Below are 24,019 nucleotides of genomic sequence, written 5' to 3'. Positions count from 1 at the left end.
TGACAAGGTCTTTGGGAATAAATGGCACAGAGAAGCAGGCAGAGTAACTAGTTAACAAATTCAGACTTTGGAATAATAGCAGTTCTTTAGAACAAACTGGTATAATTGGACTAAAAGTTTCTCTGATGCAAGTTCATCAGTAAGCAGTAATCAGATAGGAGGCTTCTTTGAAACTTTTCTGATTCATAAATAATATAGTAGTTTACAAAGAGGAAGTTTGTGGGAAGCAGCAGTAAACAGTCTCGAAATCCATCTGTTATTATGGAATCCAGAAGAGCTGAATCAGGATCCACGTTGTTTATGATATAAAAGATGCTTGGGAAATGTTGCTGAAATAATTATTAACCAAAAATGTCATGTTTTTCCTTTTTAGAAGTCTGAGTCATATGGGTTGTGATGAAACGTACCCACCTGTGTGACTAAATGCAGGGAGTTTACCTGGATGTATCATTTAATAGAATATCAAATGTAGTTTTAAAAAAGGCTATCCCGTGGCAGAATGTATCCTTATTCCTTCATTGTTGATTTATTTTTAAAGTCATTTTCAAATATGTTCTTTTTAAGCATTATGTGACTTTTAAGAATAGAGTTTGAGTCCCATTTAATCGGAGAATATGATTAAATTTTGCATTTACTATAGGAAATTAAAATAGCCCAAGCTAGGATGCCTTTCCATTCTCTCAACTCCTGACCCTAACATCACCCCACTTTTCCCCTCTCACCATGTTCTCAACACACACACACACACACACACACACACACGGTTATATGAAAGGAAAAATGTAGTGTAAATTTCACCCTTGTCGCCCTTTTGAGGTCCGGGGATTATTCCTCGGGTTCAACTTGCTTTTTAAAAATTTTTTTAATTTTAGAAAGAACAAACCAAAATGTGTTAGTGCCAAGGAATTTCAACAGTGAGGCAAGCTTTGATTCAAATTTACTGTAGGCGAAATCAAAATGTTTTTTCCTTCTACAGCTTTTTGTCCCAAGCATAAGAGGACCTCCTACTACAGTCAGGTAAGGAGCCTCAGCTGGAAGACAAGGGCATCTCCAGCAAGAGAGGTTTTGAACATCCTAAAACAAGAGCAACACAAGTATTTCTATGAAAGTCCAGGAACACTCACTTAGAAATGTAATACATTGAGTCGATCACTTACCCTTCATCAGCTAGAAATAGGTTTTTCCCTTATGGGGAAAATGAACTAAAAACCTAACCAAAATAGAATGCCAATAGAAAGATGTAACTCCACAGCCATAAATAAGGAACAGGCATATAGATCTAAAACACCTGTCCTGTATCACCTTCCCTGTGTTTCAAATTGCCTTGGAATATTTGGTTGTACTTCACAGAAAACCCAGATAGAAAGAAACCTACATGTAATCCTCTTTTAAGCACATTCTGTCAGGCTGAACCACACAGAAACCAGCTTGATGCATTTTGTTCCCCAGTTCCCCAGACCTAGAGCGTCTTGTCCCTGCAAACACTGACAATAGTGCCATCTTCTGGCTCTTCAAACGAAGTGACGCTGCTGTTCTACTTCCATCAAAGTTCATCATTTGGATCCTGAATAACCGTCGGCCAGGTTTTCAAATACGGCACATCTATTGCTAAGCGTGACTTTGTGACTCGTGCTGGGACAACTTCACCCCCTATTTCTTTTCCTTGGATATGTACATCTTTGTAAAACAGAAATCTCTTTGATTGTCTCTCGCTGCTAGATTATTTTAATTTCTCTCCCACTCTCCCATTCCCATCTTTAATTTCTGGTATTTTACCTTAAACTTAGGCAATGCCTACCAACTCACTTTATCCTAAGAACTGTGTCTCTATGAGCAGTTCTATGTATGGGTCTCTGCTGCTTTTGTTGTATCTGATTTCTCCCGTTCTGTAGGTGACACTTATTTGGAATTCACTGCGTACTTTAATTTTTGCTCTCCTTGTCTGTTATTTTTTTCCCAAACTGTCCTCTCGTGGCTCCTCAGTTAAACCATCATTATATTTTTCTAAGGTCATCCAGATTAGTAAAATTTAACAATCTCTAAAAAGTACATGAATAGCTATAATTGCTTTAACAATCTCTATAGCCATAAAATGCTAGCTACTGTTGACGAACGTTGGAAGAAAAGCTACATCTTTTCATGTACATTCGGCAACAGATAAATAACCAAAATAGTAATGTCTCTTTCAACCTTTCAATATGTTCAGTGGAGTTAAACACCAAATGGAGTAATGGTAACGTGCAAAGAAAATTCTGTTTCTTCGTAACAATTTTAAAACCTCCGTGGAAAGAGGAACGGCAGTGCTTTGGACAGGGTGATCAGCAGATACAGGTTGAAAAAATGATAAGAAGTCCAGGTCTGAACAGGGAACACAGGAAGTGGCACAGATGGATAGAAAACAGTCCTATAGAAAGGAGGACAGAGTGTGTGTGTAAATTTCCTAACCAAATGAGGGCATGAAAGATACTTGAGCCTTTGTTCTTCTTTGGAAAAAAAAATTTTTTTTAAGTACTGAGCTTGTCACATTTTAATCAGAGAGATAAATGAGTGACAGATGAGGAGCTAGTAAATGAGGAGAAATTTTAAGTGGGCAGAAAGAAACAAGTAAAACTGAACAAAAGCTTACACAGGGAAGCGAAATGTATGTCAAGGGAAACACAGGAGCAGACCTGGGGCTTCAGAAACCTGGGCTAAGTGCTGGAAAAAAGGAAACACACACCCATTGTTCCTGAGGCTTCACGAATCAAAGGAATGTGCTATTCAGACCTAGTAAGGGACACAGAAAAAAGCAGGTCTGAGGGTCTGTTGACCTGACTTCAATGGCAAAGGAATTATGAAAATTCCTGCGGAAATTGTAACTGAGCCACACAAGGCACACATCTCCTCCTTCCTAATGAAGGTATTCCAGCCTTACTCGTTCTTCCGCCAGACCAATGGTTCCTAAGCTTTGACAGCGTATCAGAATCACTTGGGGAGCTTTTCAACCTCCTGATACTGGGGTCACACCCCATCCTAACCAGTTAAGATGGCTCACTGGGGGTCTGGTAGACATGAGCAAACATCACAATTCCCCAGATTTTTCCAAAGTGCACCAGAGTTTGGCAACCACTGAATTAGGTTAATGATCTCCCCAAGGGCAGACTTAGGTAAGTTACGAAGTCAGGTATTAAGTACTTGGCACACTTTTGTTAAGTGACAGTAACAAGCATTAGCTTTTTGATCATCTACCTTGCCTGTGTTTCAGAATCAAGAGTTTTCATTTCCAGACCCCTTTCCCTTCTCCTATCCTGGAGAGTCCAACATTTCTGCTTCTTAATCCTTTGACCTAGGATGAGCTCCTCAAACCCCTCAGCTTTAGTTTTCCTCGCGGGTGAAGTGGGCTTTATCATAAAGCTGTTGAGAGGATCTAGCGGGAGAACGTGAGCAAATCCCTCAGCTCAGCGCCTGCCAAATAGTCAGCACTCCAAAAATGTCAGCCGTTATTATTATCCATTTATTCATGAGTTAATTCCCTGCCAGCATAAAGGATTTTCTAAAAAGTCTTTTGTGAAAGTACCAAGAACTTTATCACAGTAGCCCGGAAAGGGGGAAGTTCAAGACACAAGAGGAAGATGCAATCGTTTTAAAAGATTAGAAAGTTAAAGAGGAGGTTTGACGGATGAAGGGTTTGTTTTAAATCCAAAAGCAACTACATGCCTTATCTTTCAGCCCACACCTCCTTCACACACCCCTTCAATTAAAGAAGGATAGAAATTAGAAAACCAACAGATAACCCATCAGCTCTTTGCAAAAACAGAAACTTGCTTCAAGGGAGGGAGAGTTATTATAATAAGTAGTGACCAAGTTGAAGGTCTCTCCCTCCCTGCTGTGCCCCGACCAAGCCCTTTGAGCCCAGCCAGAAGTCTGCTATCCACACCCTAAAGGAACAGCGTGGCAGCAAAGCGGTGTAGACTGAAGCTGCCCCGGGTGAGGCCAGTTCTGACCCGTTGAAGATGATCCTCCAAGGAGACATCACTCTGTCCGTGTGGCCAGAAATTCTTCCTGCAACGGCAGAAGGGCTCGTGGAAAGACGAGGCCCTGGTGTCTGCCCCTACTGGCCTCTCTGAGTGTTGAGTTTGGGAGGCCCTGCACAAGTTGTCCAATTGCGAAGAACTCTTGTTACTGCACTTCACGTAAGAGGGAGGCACAACGGCAGAAGCGCTGGGGCAGGGCCGCCTGGGCACAAGAAACTGCACTGTGCACAAGACGGATGCTTATAATTGAGTTAAACGTATTATCTTTAAGCGGTTGAAGTCTGAAAGGCAAATTAACCTAAGAAGCCCTGGATAACCATGACTGCGGGGTAAAAAGCAGATCGCCCTGGGTAGGAAGGGTTTCATCAAAGGCCAGGAAAGCTAGATGATTGGCCATTATGTGTAAATTGGAATCTGCTTTCATAATAATCAACTTGTTAATTTTCAATGAAATTATTTCAAAGAAATTTTCGCATTTCCTGAACTCTCTTTATTTGCCTCTATCCTTTTCTTTCCCCAGATGGACATAATGTCAATGTTTAAAAGGAAGTATTTATGCCTTTCTTTCAGCAGTTAATTACTACCTGTCAGGCGGTTGAAGATTTCAGGCAAGCCTGAGCAGAGTCAAATGGGTAGTCTTTCAAGGCAGAAATTCACTCATTCAACAAATGCAGATGGGGCGTCTGAAGTGGGTAGGGCTCAGGGGTGGTTTCACTCAGAGCTGGTCAGTAATCTACCCAGACAGAAGAGAGACCATTACCCGCCGCCCTTTTAAACTTACACAAATAAGGCACCAAGGTGTTATGGGCTGAGCTGCGTCCTCCAAGATTTATCTGGTGAAGCCCAAAACTCGCAGTACCGCCGCACGTGACTGGATTTGGAGATGGGACCTTTAAAGAGGAGCCTAAGTGAAGGCTGTTCAGGTGGGTCCTAACCCAGTCTGACTAACGTCCTCATAAAGAGATGTGTACACACAACCGTGTGCACGCGGTGGAAAGGGCACATGAGGACACAGAGAAGACGGCCACCTGCAAGCCAAGGAGAGAGGCCTTGGGAGAAAACAACCCTGCCAACACCTTGATCTTGGACCTCTAGCCTCCAGGACTGTGAGAAAATACATTTCTGCTGCTTCAGCTGCCCAGTCTCTGGTATTTTGGTATGGAAGCCCTCACAAACTAGCATACAAACCAAACATTTACCTGGCAAAAATGCCTTCGTTTTTCCTCCCCATTTACAGCAAACCCCAGTTCTTTCAAGTACCATTTTGTCCTGTTTTTTTTTTTTTTTTTTAATCCCAGCAGTTTCAGCCCTCAATTTTTCCCTGAACCCTCTAGGCAAAGGTTTACTATTCTTTGCCTCTAACAAAGAAGTTTTAGTGGTGTGTGTGTGTGTAACAGCTCATGGCCAAAAACTGTATCTTAGTGAGTTATAGAGAAAAAAATACTTGAAAAAATATGTGACAAGTTGTTACATTCTCTTAATTCTCTCTAGAGTGAGTACAATAAAGTAAAACTTCATTATATCATGGAATATAATTTGTACAAAATAATACTACTGCTTGCATGTTGAAAGATTAGTTCTGCCTGGATCCAGTATATGTGTCATATTTCTGGAAAGTCATTTGACATGAATCAGTCTAAAAAATAAAACAAGCAGGTGCATAATATATTACCCAGAATAAAATAAACATGGCTCGGTTTTTAAGTGCCAGAGTTTATTTCGTCCATTAAATCTCCAGTAGCTACTGCATGTTTGGCATAGAGGCTTGGCGCCCTCTTGCGTCCATTTGGGACAGTCTGTCCATGGAATTTTTGAGCAATGTGTATCTGTTGCCCCTCTTATTCAACCCCTAAAAAATTATAAGAGAAGACTCAACGGAAATCAATCTCCCCTTTTCCACATGAATTATACCACCAGTTATAAAAGTCCTACTCAGTTAAAATATTATGCTATAAAATTTCAAATTTCAAATAAACGTTTCTGTACTATGTGACTCCCTGAGTATTTGAACAGTTTTCTGTAGATTATTATAAGCGAAAGCTTTTTCATTTCCTTTCACAATTACTAGGTCTTCGTATTGATTAGCTAATCCTTCAAGCTTTTAGTTCTTAAGTACCTCTCCTCTAAGTAGCTCTTAAAGCTTATTATTTTTACTCAACATTTCCACAGGAAAACACTATACAAGGTATTTCTACAAATGAAACCATAAATGATATTGTCTACAGTGACTACATCTGTACAGTTTTGTTTTAGATACCAGTTTTTAATGTCACCGTTGCTATACCCATCGAAAAGATGAACATAAGCAAATTGCCAAACCACGACCTCACACAGACTGGTTTCATATGTTGGCAATTACAGTACAAAAGGTCACGCTGTACATTAAATTTAATTTCCCCAATTCAGATCTAATAGGGCATCTACCTTGGTTATTTCCTGGTTTGGTGTACATATCATAAAATGTGAATTGGCATCTATATCACAAACCATCTGAACCTATCCCTATTTCTCATTACTAAAATTTAGTTCAAATCACATACATCAAAATCTATTTATATTTACACTGTACGCAGATATATAACCATGTTCATCTGGGCCACGGGCTTTATTTCTCCTACAAGATCATTAAACTCCCCAAGCGAATTCCCTGAACTTAACTCCGAAGGCAAAAACACTGGCAAACTGACAAGGGCTATTTTAGAAGCTTCTAGAAGATGCAAAGGAAAAATAAATGCCTTACACGTCATGAGAGAGATTGACAACCGTTGAGGACAAACAGGCAGTTTGCAGCCGATATCATTAGAAGCAGCTGTGAGGCTGAATGAGCCCATCTGACATAAAGGCAGAGAACCAGGGCTTCAACCATGACTGCCACAGACCAGCCAGAGACCTGGGTCAAATCTGCTCATTTCTCTGAACCTCAGTGTCATCACCAGTAAAATGGGGAGAATTCTAACTTTACTGATTATTAATGAATGGCATATAATACTCAAGGAAAAGGGTACAAGGAAAAAGATGCAGTTGGTGAACCAATGCAGTTTAGAAATTTAATACAGGCCTAAAAGGAATTATACTAATGATTTCCTCATTCTGGGGGATATGTTTTAATGTTTTCAGACCCTGAGAATTAGTCTCAAATCAGAGGTAAGTACAAAATTACCGAGACAAACCTAGGAAGTTCTGGTCTGGATTTGGGAGGAATTTTGGAGGACAGTTCACCATGGCAAAGAGTCTGAGGTCATTTCTTCACCCCCGCGAGACACACACACACGACTTCCTACCCTTTATTAGTCAAACACTATGATATAGACATTATCTTCATACGATGCTGCCCGCATCCTTTTTTTTTAATTGTCTTTTCTATGCTTAGAACGTGTAAGAGTTTCACTTAATAACTTGTTTCCCTCCTTCTTCCTTCCTAACTTTCCCTCAACTCCTTTCCCCTCAGATAGGAGTTTTGGCCAAGTATTTGATTTTCATTTTTTGTTTTTTGTCTTTTGCCTTTTTAGGGCCGCTCCCGCGGCATATGGAGGTTCCCAGGCTAGGGGTCAAATCGAATCAGAGTTGTAGCTGCAGGCCTACACCAGAGCCACAGCAAAGCCAGATCCGAGCCTTGTCTGCGACCTACACCACAGCTCACAGCAACACCAGAGCCTTAACCCACTGAGTAAGGCCAGGGATCGAACCTGTGTCCTCATGGATACCAGTCAGATTCGTTTCCACTGAACCACAAGGGGAACTCCTGAAAGTATTTTTTAGATGTGATTTACATTTATTTAAATCAGTAGACTTTGAATAAAGCAGAGGGCCTCCGTGATGCCAATGGGCCCCATCCAATCAGTTGAAGGCCTTAAGAGCAAAGACTGAGGTTTCCCTAAGAAGCAATTCTCCTTAGGACTACACCATAGAGGCCTGCTTTTTGCAATGCAGAATTCAGACCCCAGAACTCAACATCAACACTTGCCTGATTCTCCAGCCTGCCAGCCTGCCCTATTGATTGCAAACTTGCCACCCCCACAGTTCCATGAGCCAATTCCTTAAAATAAATCATTCTCTTTTATATATATATTCATATGTACAAAACACATATACAAAAGATACATCTTCTATATATGTATTTTTTACATCTTTTATATATATTTTATATATATCCCTGACTAATACACTAATACATATGTCTATATATATGACTAATACATAATATGTAAATTATATATATTTATCCATGACTAATATAGCAATACATATGTCTCTATGTATATGACTAATTCATAATATATATACACCACTGACTAATACAGATATCATGAGGCATAGTGAAGTTGGGAGAATTTAGCCTCCAGGTTGATTTTGAATGGGTACAGGTAAGGTAGTGGGAAGCAGATTTAGGCTTACCATCCATTCATGCCTTCAATGAATATTCTTTGAGTATCAAATAAAGAGCTAAAATTTGCTGAGGACTTCCTATGTTCAAAGCACCCTTCCAGAGGCTTTCCAAGCATCATTTCATGGAAGCGTCAAGACAGATAAGTGCATTATAATCCCCATTTTATGCAAAAGGAAATTAAATCACAGACAGCTTAATCAATTACTCAAGATGGCACAAAAAGGCGGTAAAGGAAGGGGCTTTGACCAGGCGCTTTGCTCTAAAGCCACCAAGCTGGGTGACAATCACCTCCTGAGTGCCTGTCAGGCATGGCATTCAGGGGAGTCAAACAGATGCAACTGGCCCCAATTCCTTAAAACAAATTGTGTGTGTGCGTGTGTGTGTCCACACACATCCTATTGGTTTGGTTTAGCTGAAGAACTCCAGCTAATACACGCTCTCACACATGTACATGTGTTTTACACATATGCAGGCATATATGTGTGTGTGATATGTAATAAATACTATATAAAATGCATAGATATATAAAATACAAACATATATATGCCTGCATATGTGTAAAATACATACATATCTTGTTGCTTCCCATTCCACACCTTTGCATAAATGGCTATTTCCTCTTGGAATGGTCTTCTCCCCTTGTCCGCGCAGCATTGCTTGTCCAGCCAGGACAAACCCCCTGCTAACATCATTTCCTCTGGGAAGCCTTCCTTGCTGACCTCTTGCAGCGGCATTCATCACTGCCTCCTCTGGGGTCTTGTCTGCCTTGCACCCTATTACAAACATCAGTGCCCCTTCATTCATCTTTGCCTACAAAGTCCCTGCCTCTGTGCCATGCCCACGGTTGGCCCTCCCTGAGTTGATCACAAGGTAGAAGTGGGTTTAATGCATATTTATATGATGCCAAGTGCAGGCTGCGTCCTGACTACTGACAAGGAGGGAAGGGTCCAGGGTGTTGGGAAGTTGCCTGTGCTCAGCCCTGGCTAGAGTCAGGAAACCTGCAACTAGTTATTTGGTGACTGTCTGACTGGGACAAAGGCCCTGAGGAGTGTGTGGGTTCAAAGGAGATAAGGAATCAGGGATATGGAGGAGGACAGGGCAGGAGTTCCTGTTGTGGCTCAGGGGAAATGAATCTGACTAGCATCCATGAGGACATAGGTTCAATCTCTGGCCTCACTCAGTGGGTTAAGGATCCAGCAATGACATGAGCTGTGGTGTAGGTCACAGACACAGCTTGGATCTGGTATTGCTGTGGCTGTGGCATAGGCTGGCAGCTGCAGTTCTGATTTGACCCATTGCCTAGGAACCTCCATATGCGGCAGGTGTGGCCCTAAAAAGACAAAAAAAAAGGCAGAATGGTGTGAACTGATGGACAGGGTGGGCTGAAGAAAGACAGAAGCCACTGTGCCTGAGTTTTGGAAAGGAAGGTCCTGAGTAATGTAGTCAGAGAAGTGGTAAAAAAAAAAAAAAAAAAATTGATGATGATGATAACAATAATAACAGCAGCAGCAATAATAATAAGCAAGAGAGAACTAGAAGGAATGGTGACAATTCAGGGACAGCATGACCAGCAGAGAACAAGCAGAGAAAACCCGAGAAGCTTGTATTGATGGGGCAGGGGGGGTTAAAGTGCCAACAAGCAGAGAAAAGGAGGGACTGGTGAAGTGTTTGTGTCTTTTAAATCAATACCTTGCCTTAAAATGGTAAAAGAGGTGCTATTAATTTTATTTCATCTTCGTCTTTTCAGAAAAATTTCTTTGGGAATGAGGAGCCTTCACAGGACATAATATGATGCTTTCTTTGAAGCAACATTAAGTACGTTGCTTACCATAATTTTCCTTTTAGGAAACATTCCTAGAAAATGTTTAAGAACCTGGTCATGAAAAAAAGAAAAAAAGATGAAATTATCTTAAATTCACATGAAGGAGGAAAACAAGAACATTTAAGGAAATACCCAAGGGGAAATTAAATTCAATTTTTCCCACATAACTTTAATAAACCCTAATAAAGGGATGACTCGTAAAATCAACAATCCCTCTTCTTCCTTGTCTACAGAATCAAGTTGGTTCAAAATAGAAGCCACACTTTTTACATGAAGAGCAACTGGCATACCAAAATAATTATTTATAAGGACTAACATGTTTGTCTGAAACTTCAGATGCTAGTGCTGACTCTCAGGCCTGGAAAATGCACTTGGCCCAGGGAAGAAGCCACTGAAACACTGTGGGTTTGGCATCTCAAGTCAAGACCACTCTCTTTGCTATTTGAGTTCATTTATTCTTGGCAAAATGGAACTTCCTGTCCCCAAGAAGAAAGATTTTTAAAGTCTCATAAAAATTATTCCAACATTTTCTTGGACTTCAAAAGGCTCTTACAAAACATTTTTATTAGTTAAATTTATGGAATATGGTGCATAAGGATTGCATTTTCTTATATCTTAAATAAGTAACAATTAGGGTGAAACCAATGGGATGCAGAGCTTGGGGACACTTGGCAAAGAAGAGGTCCTCAGGGGACCATTTTACCACAAGTTACAGGAAAACATCATCTCCAAAGATGGAATGTGTTTTCTCTCGAGGAACGCCAGAACAGGGGTGCAGCTCCATTTTTCTTCAGATGATCAAAGCTCAACGCTTACTACCAAGGGAGGCATCCTTATACTCAGGGCCACCAAAACTTTCAAAGGTGAAAGCAAAAATGCTGATCCGTCAGGAGTTCCCGCTGTGGTGCAGTGGGTGAGGAATCCAACCGCAGTGGCTTGGATCACTTACGGAGCTGCCAGTTCAATCCCAGGCCCATTGCAGTGGGTTAAAGGATCCGGCATTGCCGCAGCTGTGGCTCGGATTCAATCCCTGGGAATTTCCATATGCCATGGATGTGACTATTAAAAAAAAAGGCGGTCCATCAGCTCTTTTGTTAATTAACATGGCCTGTTTCCACAACCTCTTCTCAGGGGAACCAGCCCAATCCCCCTTCCATGAGGCAAAAATGTCAGTCTTTGTATTAATGACTCTCATCAAGCCTGTTCCAATACTACCAGGAGGCAAAAAGAACCCAACAGCCACTATGGCTTTCATCCTCCTTGGTGAGTCCTGTCTGAAAAGATGGAAAAGGGGAGAGTTACCTTCAGTGAAAGGCGAGCACCAGCAAGGGGAGCCAAGGTCTAGACAGTGAAGCCTGAGAAGGCCAGGAGAATTTCTAAGCTCAGAGCCTGTACCATCAACCTTTCCAGTTAACCAATCAGGCTGATGATTAATTTTACGTTTTGAGTAGTGGGTGAGGTTGGAAGTCTTGACATTTAGTTCACCAGATATCTTTAACGCAACAGATCTTTGTTATCCAAGCACTGATTATGTAGTTTTTGAAGTTGCCATATATACTGCTTAGGAGAGCAAAAGTCAGCATAACATTAAATATTTACTAATACTCTGACCACGAATAAAAATTAGCAAACCACCCCTCCACTCCACCCCCATGCCCACCACATAAAAAAAAGAGCCCTCTTGGCTGAGCCCATTCAACACATAAAGTCAAGTCTTTGTTCATGATTTCTCCCCACCCCCCCGGCAGTCTACAGTTATAAAAGATGAACAATGCAAAGCTAAAAACACTGCCAACTGGTTGCAAAGGGAAATCCACGACTTGGAAAAAGAAAGGCAGGTTTTCACGGAGCCAGTGGGAGTGACTGTGGAGATCCTTGTCAATGGCAGACAAAGCTGTTTCCCACTCTACCTTGCAAGGTGGCTAGACAGCAAGCCAGCAGAGGGGGGCTGTTTGTAGCCACAGGGGGAATCCAGGACTCTGTGCGTGAGCACGGTCGATGGCTGCAGCTGAGAGGCATGGAGAAGGGAGGGAGAAGTCAGACACGACAGGCTAGAGGAAAACACTCAGGATGGGTCGGGATCATGCTGTGGGTACTAGAAAACAAAGGGAATGCCATGAATAGCAGGAACGGTGGCCAAAGATCAAAGTGGCAAAGATCCCACTTATGAGGTGCTCACTGAAAAGCTCTAAGAGTCCAAGGATTAAATAACAACAGTAATTATCACTATTAAATTATAATTAAATAATAAACATTGCTTTGGGTATGAGGATTAATTGTAACGATTTGACCTATAAAATTTCATGATCAAAATAGAGAGTCAGAAGTTAAAACATACAAAAAGGAAGTGGTAATAACGGAAAAATGAAACAAGATTTACATTTTGTTATTATTTCATTAAGCAAGGGATGTATATGCATAATCGATGTACATATGGATATATATACACACACATATTTTCTGCTGCTTTTTAAATATAGGAGAGTGTGTGTGTGTGTGTCTATAATGTATACGTCTGGATAAGCAGGAAAGAAGAGTGGAAAAAATAGTTGGGAATGAACCAAACTAATACAGAAATAGAAGGAACCCCACCCAGAGCAGGAGGGGCCGACTGTATCCCGGGGACCCACTGTTTACCACCTAAGGGTCACACAAAATAACCAGCTGGAAGGGCATTTCAAAAGGGTGCTACAAAATGATCAAACAGAACAATGGCCCAAAGAGGAGGGCTCCTAAACAGAATGACTGCCTCATCTTCTAGGAACTAACGCTTTTAGATCTTCCACAAATTATAAAATTGTAATAGGGAGCACATGTTTCTAGTGATGCTAGCAGACCAGGTCGGTGCGTCAGAGAACAAGACAGAGGTCAGCACTCAACCATGCAAATGGTTAGTACTCCACCTTGTTTGTGTCTGGTCTGTTTTGAGTGGTTTTCAGTCTTTAAAAAGAATTTGATCAGTTTAACTTGTGATTTTAATTCATTGTTGAGAGTGTTCAATTATGTTTACAATGATTATTTATAACTTGGGAGGAACTGGTTTTTAAAATAAAGTTTGTAAGTACTGTGTGAATATCTAATACAATTGTTTACTTTTTAAAAAGCTACTGGTTTGGACAGTTAAAATTAATAAAGTACTACACAAAGAGATTTTATATGCATTTCCACATGCGAAGAGCCCTTTGATGGAGAAGAATCTATCCACTCTTGGTTCATTCTAAAACTAATGTAGAGTTGCAATATTTACTTCCATTATAGTACATAGAACTTACTCTGATCAATTTAATTCCCTTCTTGAAGATAAAGTCATGCAAATTCGCTTGAACCTTTGGTACACCAGTTTATGCGCAAATTGACCTGGAATTGGTCTTCCCACTGATTCAACTTCCAGTACCTCCAAATCAATACCTTTTAGAGCAATAAACAAAGACACAGTGAAGTTAAATTTTCTTTTTTTTTTTTTTTTGAGGAGGAGGTAGAGGTGAGCAAAATTGTTGACGTGTCCACACAAAATAGATATTTCTTAGAAAAGTAACTGAGTCCTCTTGAGCCTAAGGAAGGGCTCTAATGAAAGTCTGTAATACCTACAGCAGTAAAGCACAGACACCCTCAAAATCACCACTGTGGCTTCCATTCAACGGGCTGTCATGTGTGCTAAGGCCCAGGGTCAGGAAACCCGGGCTGCTGCTCTGGAATTTCTGATGAGTTACTTCATTTGTTTTTGCCTCAGTGTACAGAAACAAATGGGCAACAAAATCTGCTTGTATTATGAGGATAAAATAAAGAGGGCAGATTTCCTCTTTGAGAAGTTTAAAATGCTGTACCATGTAAGATGGTTAGAAGCTGCAGTGGTGGAGTTGAGGCCATGGGGGCAGCACGAGAGGGAGAGATAAATAAAACTCCTAAGATGACATAGGTATTTGGAAGGCCACAAAGTGAGGTGCGAAGAGACACTGGTTGGTTAAAAATCCCTACATAGAGGCTTAAAACCATAAGTTTGGAGAGGTGAGTTAGCAAACTGGGAGTTTCCCCCGGTGTTTGACTGACTGGGTTTACATAAGTACCTGCTGCCGGTCAGGACAGCCCCTCATCTGTCCTCAACTATTCCTGGACATCACTCCCTGTCAGACCGCAGATGTCTCTGATCTGGACCTTCACCTTGAACCCTAACTCTGTAGGAAGTTATTGACATGGAAGGAGTGTCTCTCCATCAATCCCAAGCAGCACTTGGCAGTACCTTTCAGCCGTGGAAAAATCTAGAACTCTGCTGGGGAACACACTGGGAGCAGGATATTCACAGTCACAGAGTGTGTCCACTGGGGAAAGGCACCCACTGTGAGGGTTTGCCCTCGGCCTCAACTTGCCGGCAGGGCTGCAGATCCATGGTCCAACATCGTTCTGGGTGTGTCTGTGAGGGTGTCTGGGATGAGATCGATGTTGGAATTGGTAGACTGAGGAAGGGAGATGTGCCTCATCATCCAATGAGGGTCTGACCAGAACAAAGGGGCTGACCCCCCCCCATACTAAATATGGCAACTCCACCTGCTCCCCCCACCTCTGTCCGCTGAGCTGGGACATTGGTCTTCTCCTGCCTTGGGACATGAGCAGGATGGAGGATAATGTGAGAAAAAGAATGTATATATGTATGTGTGACTGGGTCACTTCGCTGTACATAGAAAATTGGCAGAATACGGTAAAACAGCTATAGTGGAAAAAATTAAAATTTAAAAAAAAAGAAAGAAAAGCGGCGCGTGTTACACCTCAGGACTGCTGGTCTCACAACTAGAAAGTATGCCATCGGCTCTCCTGGTTCTCAGGCCTTCAGACTCAGACTGGAGCCACAGCAGTCTTGCGATTGCTGATCTTGGGACTCCTCAGCCTCTATAACCGCTCGAGCCAATTTCATCTCTATGTCTCCTATCGGTTCTGTTTCTCTGGAGGACCCCACATGCACAATGACCTAATCAGAGGGTAAACCTCAGCTCTTCAGTCACAGCACAAACTGGCACTGCAGCCTTCAGATCTGAGGCAATGGGAAAGGTGTGGCATCAGCCACATAACTATTCTTGCCAAAACGCTTAACCTGAATCTCATCAAAAGGAAAGCTACAAGACAATTGGCCTGGGGCTTCAAAAATGGCAATGCCAAAAAGAGGCAAGGGGAATGGTGAGAGCTACGTGCAAACAGGACCCTGGATTGGATGTAGAATCAAAAAAAAAAAAAAAAATCTGCGAAAGGCATTATTGGAACAGTTGGACAAATTTTAAATTGGACTATGCATAAGATCACACTGCTATATCACTGTTAAATTTACTGGTGATGATGAAGATAATACAATTACTCAGGGATGAAAAGAGAGGAGAGAGAAAGCAAATAAGGCCAAAATTCATCAGCTGATGCCACTATGCATGAAACTAGATGAAGTATGATGTGTTGAACAGCTCTTTCAAAATTTCTGTTGGAAATATTTTTAAAAATATAATTTTGGTGAAATGCATATGCACCTCAGAACTGAAATACCTGGACATGGTGAGCCTCCTGGTCCACCTTTGAAATATTCTTGGGCATTCCCGCTGTGGTGAAGTGGGTTAAGAATCCTACTGCAGCAGTTCAGGTCACTGCAGGTGTGTGGGTTTGATACCTGGCCTGGTGCAGTGGGTTAAAAGATCTGGAGTTACACTGGTCTCAGCTGCAGCTCAGATTCAATCCTTTGCCCAGGAACTTCCATATGCTGGATGTAGACATTAAAAAAAAAAAAAAAAAAAAAAAAAAGAGAGAGAGAGAGAGAGGGAGAGGGGAGAAGGAAAAATAGAACCCAAATGTAACCAAACCTCTAGAACTTACATCCCTTCACAGGAATCATGGTGGATAATGGGACAAACTATAAGACACAACATGGAAGGAAAAGGACAAATCTAGGGAGGGGACTTCAGTCTTCAGCACGCCTGGCCTGGTTTTTTACAGTAAGTCAGGTGGGGAGAGGGGAGCTGATGGGTGCGGAGGGAGGGCAAGAGAGGACTGTCCAGACTGAAAGAGACTTAAAAGACAGAACAATCACATATGATGCTTGGACCTTGTTTGAATCAAGTTTTGAAAAAACAGTAGAAAAAAATGGTTTTGAAACATTTGAGGACATTTAATGATGGACTGAATTTTGGATGGTACCCAGGTATTATTATTTACTGTATTAGGTATGATAATGGCATTGTGGTAAGAAAAACCCTGTATTTTTAAGGAATTCCTAGTAAAGTATTAAGAGTGAAATGTCTGGGATATGTTTAAATTTTTCAGAAATAAAAAAGGAAGGAAGGAAGATAAACTAAACAGGGCAGAGTCTAGCTAAATGAGTGATGCTAATGTTGGTAAATTGGGTGATGGATATATTGGGGTTCACTGCAAACTGTGCGTGAGCATGTTTGAAAATTTTCATGGTAAAATTGAAGGCATGATCTATTAAACACGTATGCAACTTAGCTCTTAAACAGCCTTTTTTTTTTTTTTTGCTTTATCAGAGTTTATTATTTTATCTTGAGCAAAAAGCACCAATAAAATAAGTGTTGTTAGTGAACATTCAATGCCTTATGTCATGAAAAATGAAGTTATTTTCAGGAGATTAAGAGATGGACTAGTAGTGACCCCCTGAAGTTAGGTCCTTTTGAGAATGGAAGTAGGAGCTGCTCGGAAACAAAAGAAGAGAATGAGACAGCTGTTGGCACATGGATGAGTGGTAAGTTATTGCTTCGCCTTTTCTAGTCTGAGTTAAATAAACTAGAAACAGGAGTCGTAAATTTTATATTGCCTTGACCGTGGGGTATTCATGGAGCGTGTTTCTAAGCAGAACTGATTGATTTAAGTTCAGCCGCAGTTACTGTGGGCAGAAACTCAGCTGACTTCCTTCCTTCCCTAATCCATTCCTAAAATGTGCTCCAATTACTCATCCCACAAAGACTGTAAGCCGAGCTTGAACTTCCATATGCCACGGTTGTGGCCCTAAAAAGACCAAAAAAAAAAAAAGTTAAATGCTTGTTTCAGGATCTGGAGAACAAGTCTTCTCTGAGGCGAGAGTGGAAACAGCATACCATGGAAAGAGCACCCAACTCAATTAGAACTGTGGCTCTACTAACCAGTTATATTACTTTTGACAAATCACGCAATCTCTACAACTCTCTCCAGGCTTCTTTTTGTTTTGTGTTTAGTAGGTGAATTGTACAATCCCTTCCTACTCAGACTCTCTGAAAGAGCTCTCCCAGGACAAATACTCTGCCACTTTTTCATCATTTCATACCCAGCCTCCAGCCCACTTCTTAACATGGAAGGAACTCAATTTGTATTTAATAAAGGGAAAAAAAAAACAGATACCAAACAATGGGTTGAACTTGAGCACAACTCCAAAAACTTCTTGATCTGGAGAATTCCTGATATTTTTCTATCTCTTTGCCCTTTTTCTTTTCGAATTTAATTGTATTTCCCTCCAAAAGAGCCTCTGGCAGTGAGGCTGGCTTATATCACATATGGCCACTAGATGGCAGCATGAACCTACCGAAGAATCATTCCTAACAGCGCGCTCAGAGTAGATGCTCCAACAGAGTGTGCACAACCTAACGACACATAATGAATAATTACGGCTGCCCTGGCTGGAGTCCTTCCCTACACCCCTTCCCTTTGGCCTTGATTATGAGGAAACTATAATCGCTATTGATAGCAACAAAACTGTTCTGTTGTTTTAGCCCTAAGATACTGATTCTGATTGATTTTTGAGAATTTGCTCAACTTTTTACATTGATTTTTGACTCTCTTAAACTACTACATTAAAATATTATTTGTCTTAGTTACTGAAATTTTTGGTGCCCAAGGTGAGTGCCTTGCATTACTCTCCTCACCTTAGTCCTAAAAAAATAGGATTGTTTCTGCCTACAAAACAATTGTACAGACACCAGGAATCAGCAACGTGGGAGACTCTGAAAGCATTCGTGCACATCAGAGACCTCAGACACACAGAGCAGGAGCTCAGTAACACACATGGTTTCTGAACAAACAAGGAAAAGTGGACTCAAGAAATGAAGGCATGTGTGAAAGAGGAACTTTCCTTAGTTCTCTACCTGTTTTATGTTTACTCCCTCAGCCTCCTTTTATTACCTGTTCTTCTTCCTCTCCCCCCTTCTTTCTCCCCTCCTCCTCTAGTTGCTCCCCCTCCCCCCAGAACACCATTTGCTTCACTAGGTACTGCATCATGAGCTACCTCACACAATGCTTTTATTTGTTTTGTTTTGTTTTGTTGTCTTTTCTAGGGCCGCTTCCTGCAGCATATGGAGGTTCCCAGGCTAGGGGTCTAATGGGAGCCATAGCCGCTGGCCTACACCACAGCCACAGCAACGCGGGATCCAAGCCGTGTCTGCAACCTACACCACAGCTCATGGCAACGACGGATCCTTAACCCACTTAGCAAGGCCAGGGATCGAACGCGCAACCTCATGGTTCCTAGTCAGATTCATTAACCACTGTGCCACAACGGGAACTCCTCACACAATGGTTTTTAAAAAAAACCTCCCTTCTCTTCTCTCGCTGTTGACCTCTCTCACACAGAGAAGCTTCCCTTGGTTCTGACTCTGTCTTACTTACAGCCTAGAGGAAGCAAGAAGATGGGGGTTGCAGGAAAGAGAGAAAGGGGAGAGATTCAGAGAATGGAAAACTCAGAATCCAAGTCTCTGCTTAGGCCCCAAGCTCCTCAGGGCACAGGTCATGACTGGACTTGACACATGCCTTACACAAAACAAGTACACAATAAACATCAGTGGGTGTGGTGATTATTCGTGTTAATTAGCAGGGTGTTCTTAATAATAATGAGAGTTCATAAAATGAAGTGATTTTCAACAATGCCCTGTGAAAGACTCTTTCAAGGGCTTCACCAGATGACAGCATCCATTAATACTGTAGCTAATGCCCTTAGTGCCTCTTTCCGCTTTCCAGGAGCTTCAAGCGCTCAACTCTAGAAAAGCATGAGGTCAAGGGTAGGCGGATCCCAGGCTTCCCTGAGGACGTTCCCTGAGGCCCAGGTGATGTTCAGCTATGGGCCTGCCACAGCAACTCCTGTGGACAAGGGTGGGAGGAGGTGGTCTGCATTGTCCACCCATGTCACCTTCCCCCGCTACCTTGGCTCTGCCCTCAGATTCGCTCTGCGCCCTTCTATCCTGGGAGCTCCACCATCATGACTCTCCAGCCCCCTGGGGGTAGCCAGAGGGGTTGCTCTGGTATCAGAGGGAAGCTGTGGCCCTCTGCTCCCTCCCTGTAAGGTTACCTGCAGATGACTTTATCTCCAGAAAAACGCTGCTCCTGCTCCAAGCCAGCACAGTCTGCAAACCTCCCACCTCCCCCCACCTAGAGTTGGTCCAGCTCTGCTGCTGGCAGATTCAGGCAAGTGGGGCCCCCACCCACTTTTATTGAACTGCCTATTTATAGAACATGCTGTGGACTCAGACCCAGAATTCCCTACCTAAAGAGACCCAAGCCCACTTCCAAGGTCTATGTAGGTCTTCTTTCCATGCAGACCCAGTTCTGTCTCAGGGTGGCTGGGGTGCTGTGATTCTGGTGTGCCCACCCCTAGATCTCAGAGTGGCCAAAGAGCAGCTCTTTGTTCGACTGGGAACACAGCTTGGATACATGGCGAGGGTATCTGCACGTGAGCTGGCAAAGAAAGGGCTTTGCTGCACACACTGACCTGGGAGAGGTGAAGAGGGGGAGGGGACAGAGGCTAGCTGTCCCTCTCGACCCTGTTCTAGCAGCACGGTTGGAAGAATGCCATGATGCTGGATGCAGACCCGGCCTTCTGTGTCACTACCCAAGTACCGCATTGGTAAAGTAGGAGGAAAGAACAGTTTTATTCCACGTGTGTTAGCTTAAGCTGTAACTGAAATGTTTGTATTTGTGACTCGTGGGTCTCCCTTTGTGCTCTGCCCAAGGCGCCGCAGCTGTCAGGGGAGAACTGGGCTGGGCGCCACAGGCCCCCTGCCCTCCCAGCTCTGCCAACAGCTGCTGGCTTGAATGATCTCTGTTGGAGGGTGCCCTGTTTTCTGTCGGTGCCTTGACTGACATAGTGCAAAAGCCTGACAGTATCTGGCAATACAGGCTCTCGACTCTAAAGAAAACGTTGAGTGGGTGGAAAAGATAGAAACAAATCCTCGTGCAAAACGAACACCCCCCAAACTCACCATGGGGAAACTCCCAGCAGCCAAAGCAGGGGGGGTAAGGTCCAAGTAATGCACTTAGGGACACATATTCCTGCAAGACACAAGCACACCAAGGGCATGATGGACAGAACAGCCTGAACAGCCCCGTGGGCCGTGGCACTTGAAGGAGTCTTGGGCCACAGGGGCTACATCTGGGTCCTCTTTCTCCACAGGCTATTAAAATTCAATTTTTCAATGTTTGTGTAAGATCATTCCAAAGTTCCCATGAAGGTCTCTATGGAACTGCCACCTACCTTTCAAGTGTGATGATCTTGTGTGGACCCCTCTGAGTTGTCCTGGTTCCCAGACCTTTCTGGGAAAGTCCATAGATGTGTTCCTAGTTTGCAATGGCTATGCTTCCCCCAGCAACATTCTATGCATTGCTTTCTCCCCGTTTCTTTCATGTAGTCATATAAAAATATTGACTGAGAGCTAGTAGTTGCTACTCACTGTTGTAGGAGCTGCGGCAACAATGTTGAGACCACAATGTCCCTGCCTTCATGGAGACTTGAGTTCTAGATAACCAATACTCAAACAAATAGCCATTTTTTCAATATTTACTGAGTATCTTCAATAAGCCAGGCACTGTTCTAGGCTCTAAGGATATAACTCTCAATGAAATACAGGTTCGTGCCCGTGCGCATGCACGTACACACACACACCTGCTCCAAGGAGCTTACATACTAGGATGGGAGATAGACAATAAACAAAGGTAAAAAAGCAAAATACACAGTATATGACTTGCGCTATGTTCCCCAGAATGCGTAACGGAACTGAGGCAAAAGCTGATGGCTGGCACTTTCTTTGAGAGTAAAATCCAGATAAGCAAGAATGAGAGGAAAGAGGATGAGGCAGGGAAGGAAGAAGCAAATACAAGGGAATGGGTGACCAAGCTGGCTCTGGCCTCATAAAAACACAGCCAATTACTCAGTCTCATGCAAAGTCTTATGAATTACTTTGTCTCAGAACAATTCATGTAAAGGAAGAAGTACAGCAGATTAAAAAAGCCACAATTTGAATATAAATTGGTGCATCCACTATGGAAAACAGTATGGAGGTTCCTCAAAACACTAAAAATAGAACTACCATATGATCTGGCAATTCCACTCCTGGAATATATCCAAAGAAAAGAGAAACACTAATCCAAAAATATACATGCAGCCCAGGATTCATAGCATTATTTACAATAGGCAAGATGTGGGAGCAACCTAAGTTTAAGATTAAGCAACCTAATCTCCTTCAACAGATGAATGGATAAAGAAAATGTGAGACAGATACACACACATACCATGCCACACTGGAGTACTATGCAGCCATAAAAAGAATAATATTCTGCCATTTGCAACAAGGTGGATGTACTTAGAGGGTATTATATTTAGTAAAATAAGTCAGACATAGGAAGACAAATGCTGTATGATATCACTTTTAGATTTGGAATCTAAAAAATAAAACAGACCAGTGTATATAACTAAACAGAAACAGACTCATAGAGAACAAACTAATGACTATAAGTAGGGAGAGGGAAGGAGGAGAGGAAGACAGGGGTAGGGAGTTAAGAGACACAAACTACTGTGTGTAAAATAAGCTACAAGGAGATATTGTACAACATAGGAAATAGAGCCAATATTTTGTAATAACTTTAAATGGAATGTAATTTATAAAAATATAGAATCACTGTTTTATACTTGAAACTAATATTATTATAAATCAACAATACTTCAATGAAAAAAAACAGCCATAACTTTTCTGACATTCCTCCCCCTGAGAGCCAGAGCCTATGTCCCCTCTCATGAATCTGGATGGGAATTCAACTCTTTGACGGAAAGAATGTAGCAGAAGTGACCCTGTACCAGGTTCTAGGTCTAGGCCCTAAGTGATTGGCCACCTCTACTTCCTGGCTCTTGGAATGCTTGCTCTTTAAGCCAGAGACCATGCTATGGGAAACTCAAGCAATCTTGCAGAAAGGCCTCTCATACAGAGGAACCAAGCCTCCCAGCCAAGAGCCAGCACCAACCTGCCAGGAATGCGAGCAAGCAAATCTGAAGGTGGATCCTCCAGGCCCAGGGCAGCAGAGATAAGTCACTCCCATAACCCCTGGCCAGATTACACTTTCAAGAGCAAAAGAAGTAATTATTTTAAACCCTTAAGGAGGTTGTTACTCAGCAATATATAAACAGAATAGGAAGGAAGAAAAATTTAGCCACAGGCTCTTGTGATGTATTAGACTCTTCCCCAAGAACTATTAACCCCACTGTCTGACAGTTGTGCCATCCAGCTTCTCCAGGTAGCTGCAAGAGAGGCGGGTCCCACCACAGAAACAGCAGCCTTGGTGGCCCATGAGCCCAGCACAGGGGTTTCCCCAGGGTTCTCCACTGCCCTGCTGCAGCCTGCAGCTTTAGGGGCCTGGCCAGGCGAGACAGTGTTGGCATGAGTGTTGCAGAGATCTCCTGCAATGCCTCCATCCTCAGCAGCTATAGGAACCCCAGAGGTGCAGCAGCATGGGACTTGGGGCAAGGTTCCTTCCAGTTGTGTCTGAGCTGGGTGTGAGGGGCCTGTAGCACCCATCTCAGAGGGCCTGGCTGCCCAGGGCAGTGACCCCTCCGTGCCACCCTACCAGGTGGTGGTGGAGCTCCATGAGTCTGCTCTCAGGCAACGTCAAGCCCTCCCCTCTACAGCCACCAGGATGTGGTGGTGCCAGATGACCTTCCCAGCTGGTCGTCCATAGCACCGAGCAGAAAGGCAGAGCCTCATAAACCCGGGAAGGTGCATAAACTGGACCCAGAAGCTTAGCTGGAAAGTGTTAAGTGTTATGAATACCCGTGAATTATGACTGTGTTCGAAGCAGCAAGGGGACTGGGGATACAATGTGAGGGCAATGGAGACATGTGACTTTAATTGACCCTCTGAGAAGGGCTTGAACATTTGAACAAGTATTTGAAAACACTGGGGAGCGGGCCCCGGGGGATACACGTTCTCGACAGAAGAGCAACAAGGTCTGAAAGAGGAATGGGAGGCCGGTGGAGAGAAGGAGGTATGAGGGGACACCAGATGAGGCCAGAGCACAAAGGAGGCCATGGGGGAGCCAGACTGGGAAGGGGGCCGGTTGCTGTGGGTGGAAAGGAAGCCTGGGAGGGTACCGCAGAGAAGTGACCCATGACAGACAGGGGAGGAGGCACGAAGGTGACGGGGCTGTCACAGGAACCCAGGCAAGATGACTCGCCACAGACTACAGTGGGCAGAGTGCTGACAGGGGCTCAGACCTCAGAGAGACATTGAGGGCAAAGCCCATAGGATTTGCTGGCTCCAAAGATCCTGGCCTGAAACACCAAAAGGATGGAGCTGCCATGAACCAAGACCAGGAAAGTGAGGGAGGGGAGGGAAGACCACAAGTTCAACTTTTGGACATCTGAGCAGAAAGGTCAGCTTGTCACTTATAAATATGAGCTGTTCAGGGGAGAGTTTCTTGCTAGAGGGATAATTCTTGGACCTGTCAGGAAACCAATGGTCTTTAAAGCCACAACACAAATCAGATCATTGCAGGTAGTGAGAAGTTCTACGGGAACAGTCAACAGGG

At 42.9% G+C, this 24,019-nt stretch overlaps 1 protein-coding gene across 39 annotated transcripts in view; it reads right to left on the bottom strand.

Annotated features, from left to right (window-relative positions):
- The window catches only part of PLCL1 (phospholipase C like 1 (inactive)), a 958,345-nt gene that overhangs the window by 470,244 nt on the left and 464,082 nt on the right, over positions 1–24,019 (bottom strand). For 12 of the 39 annotated variants that reach the window (XR_014830034.1, XR_014830032.1, XR_014830035.1 and 9 more), the window contains one exon: positions 20,428–20,497. The exons of the other annotated variants lie outside the window; for them this stretch is intronic. Coding sequence is in view for 1 of the 12 variants with exons in the window: in XM_021075726.2 (XP_020931385.1) it covers positions 20,428–20,497 (70 nt within the window). In the remaining 11 variants the exon portion in view is untranslated. The remainder of the gene's footprint in view (positions 1–20,427; positions 20,498–24,019) is intronic. 39 annotated transcript variants of the gene reach the window in all.

The sequence above is a fragment of the Sus scrofa genome, chromosome 15 (genome assembly GCF_054392235.1).
Source record: "Sus scrofa isolate SSC_HxYL_T2T_F1_AM1 chromosome 15, Sscrofa_HxYL_maternal_Yorkshire_Landrace_v2.0, whole genome shotgun sequence".
NCBI lineage: Eukaryota > Metazoa > Chordata > Mammalia > Artiodactyla > Suidae > Sus > Sus scrofa.
Note: the sequence above shows the minus strand (reverse complement) of the source record. Positions and strands in the feature narration are given on the sequence as shown.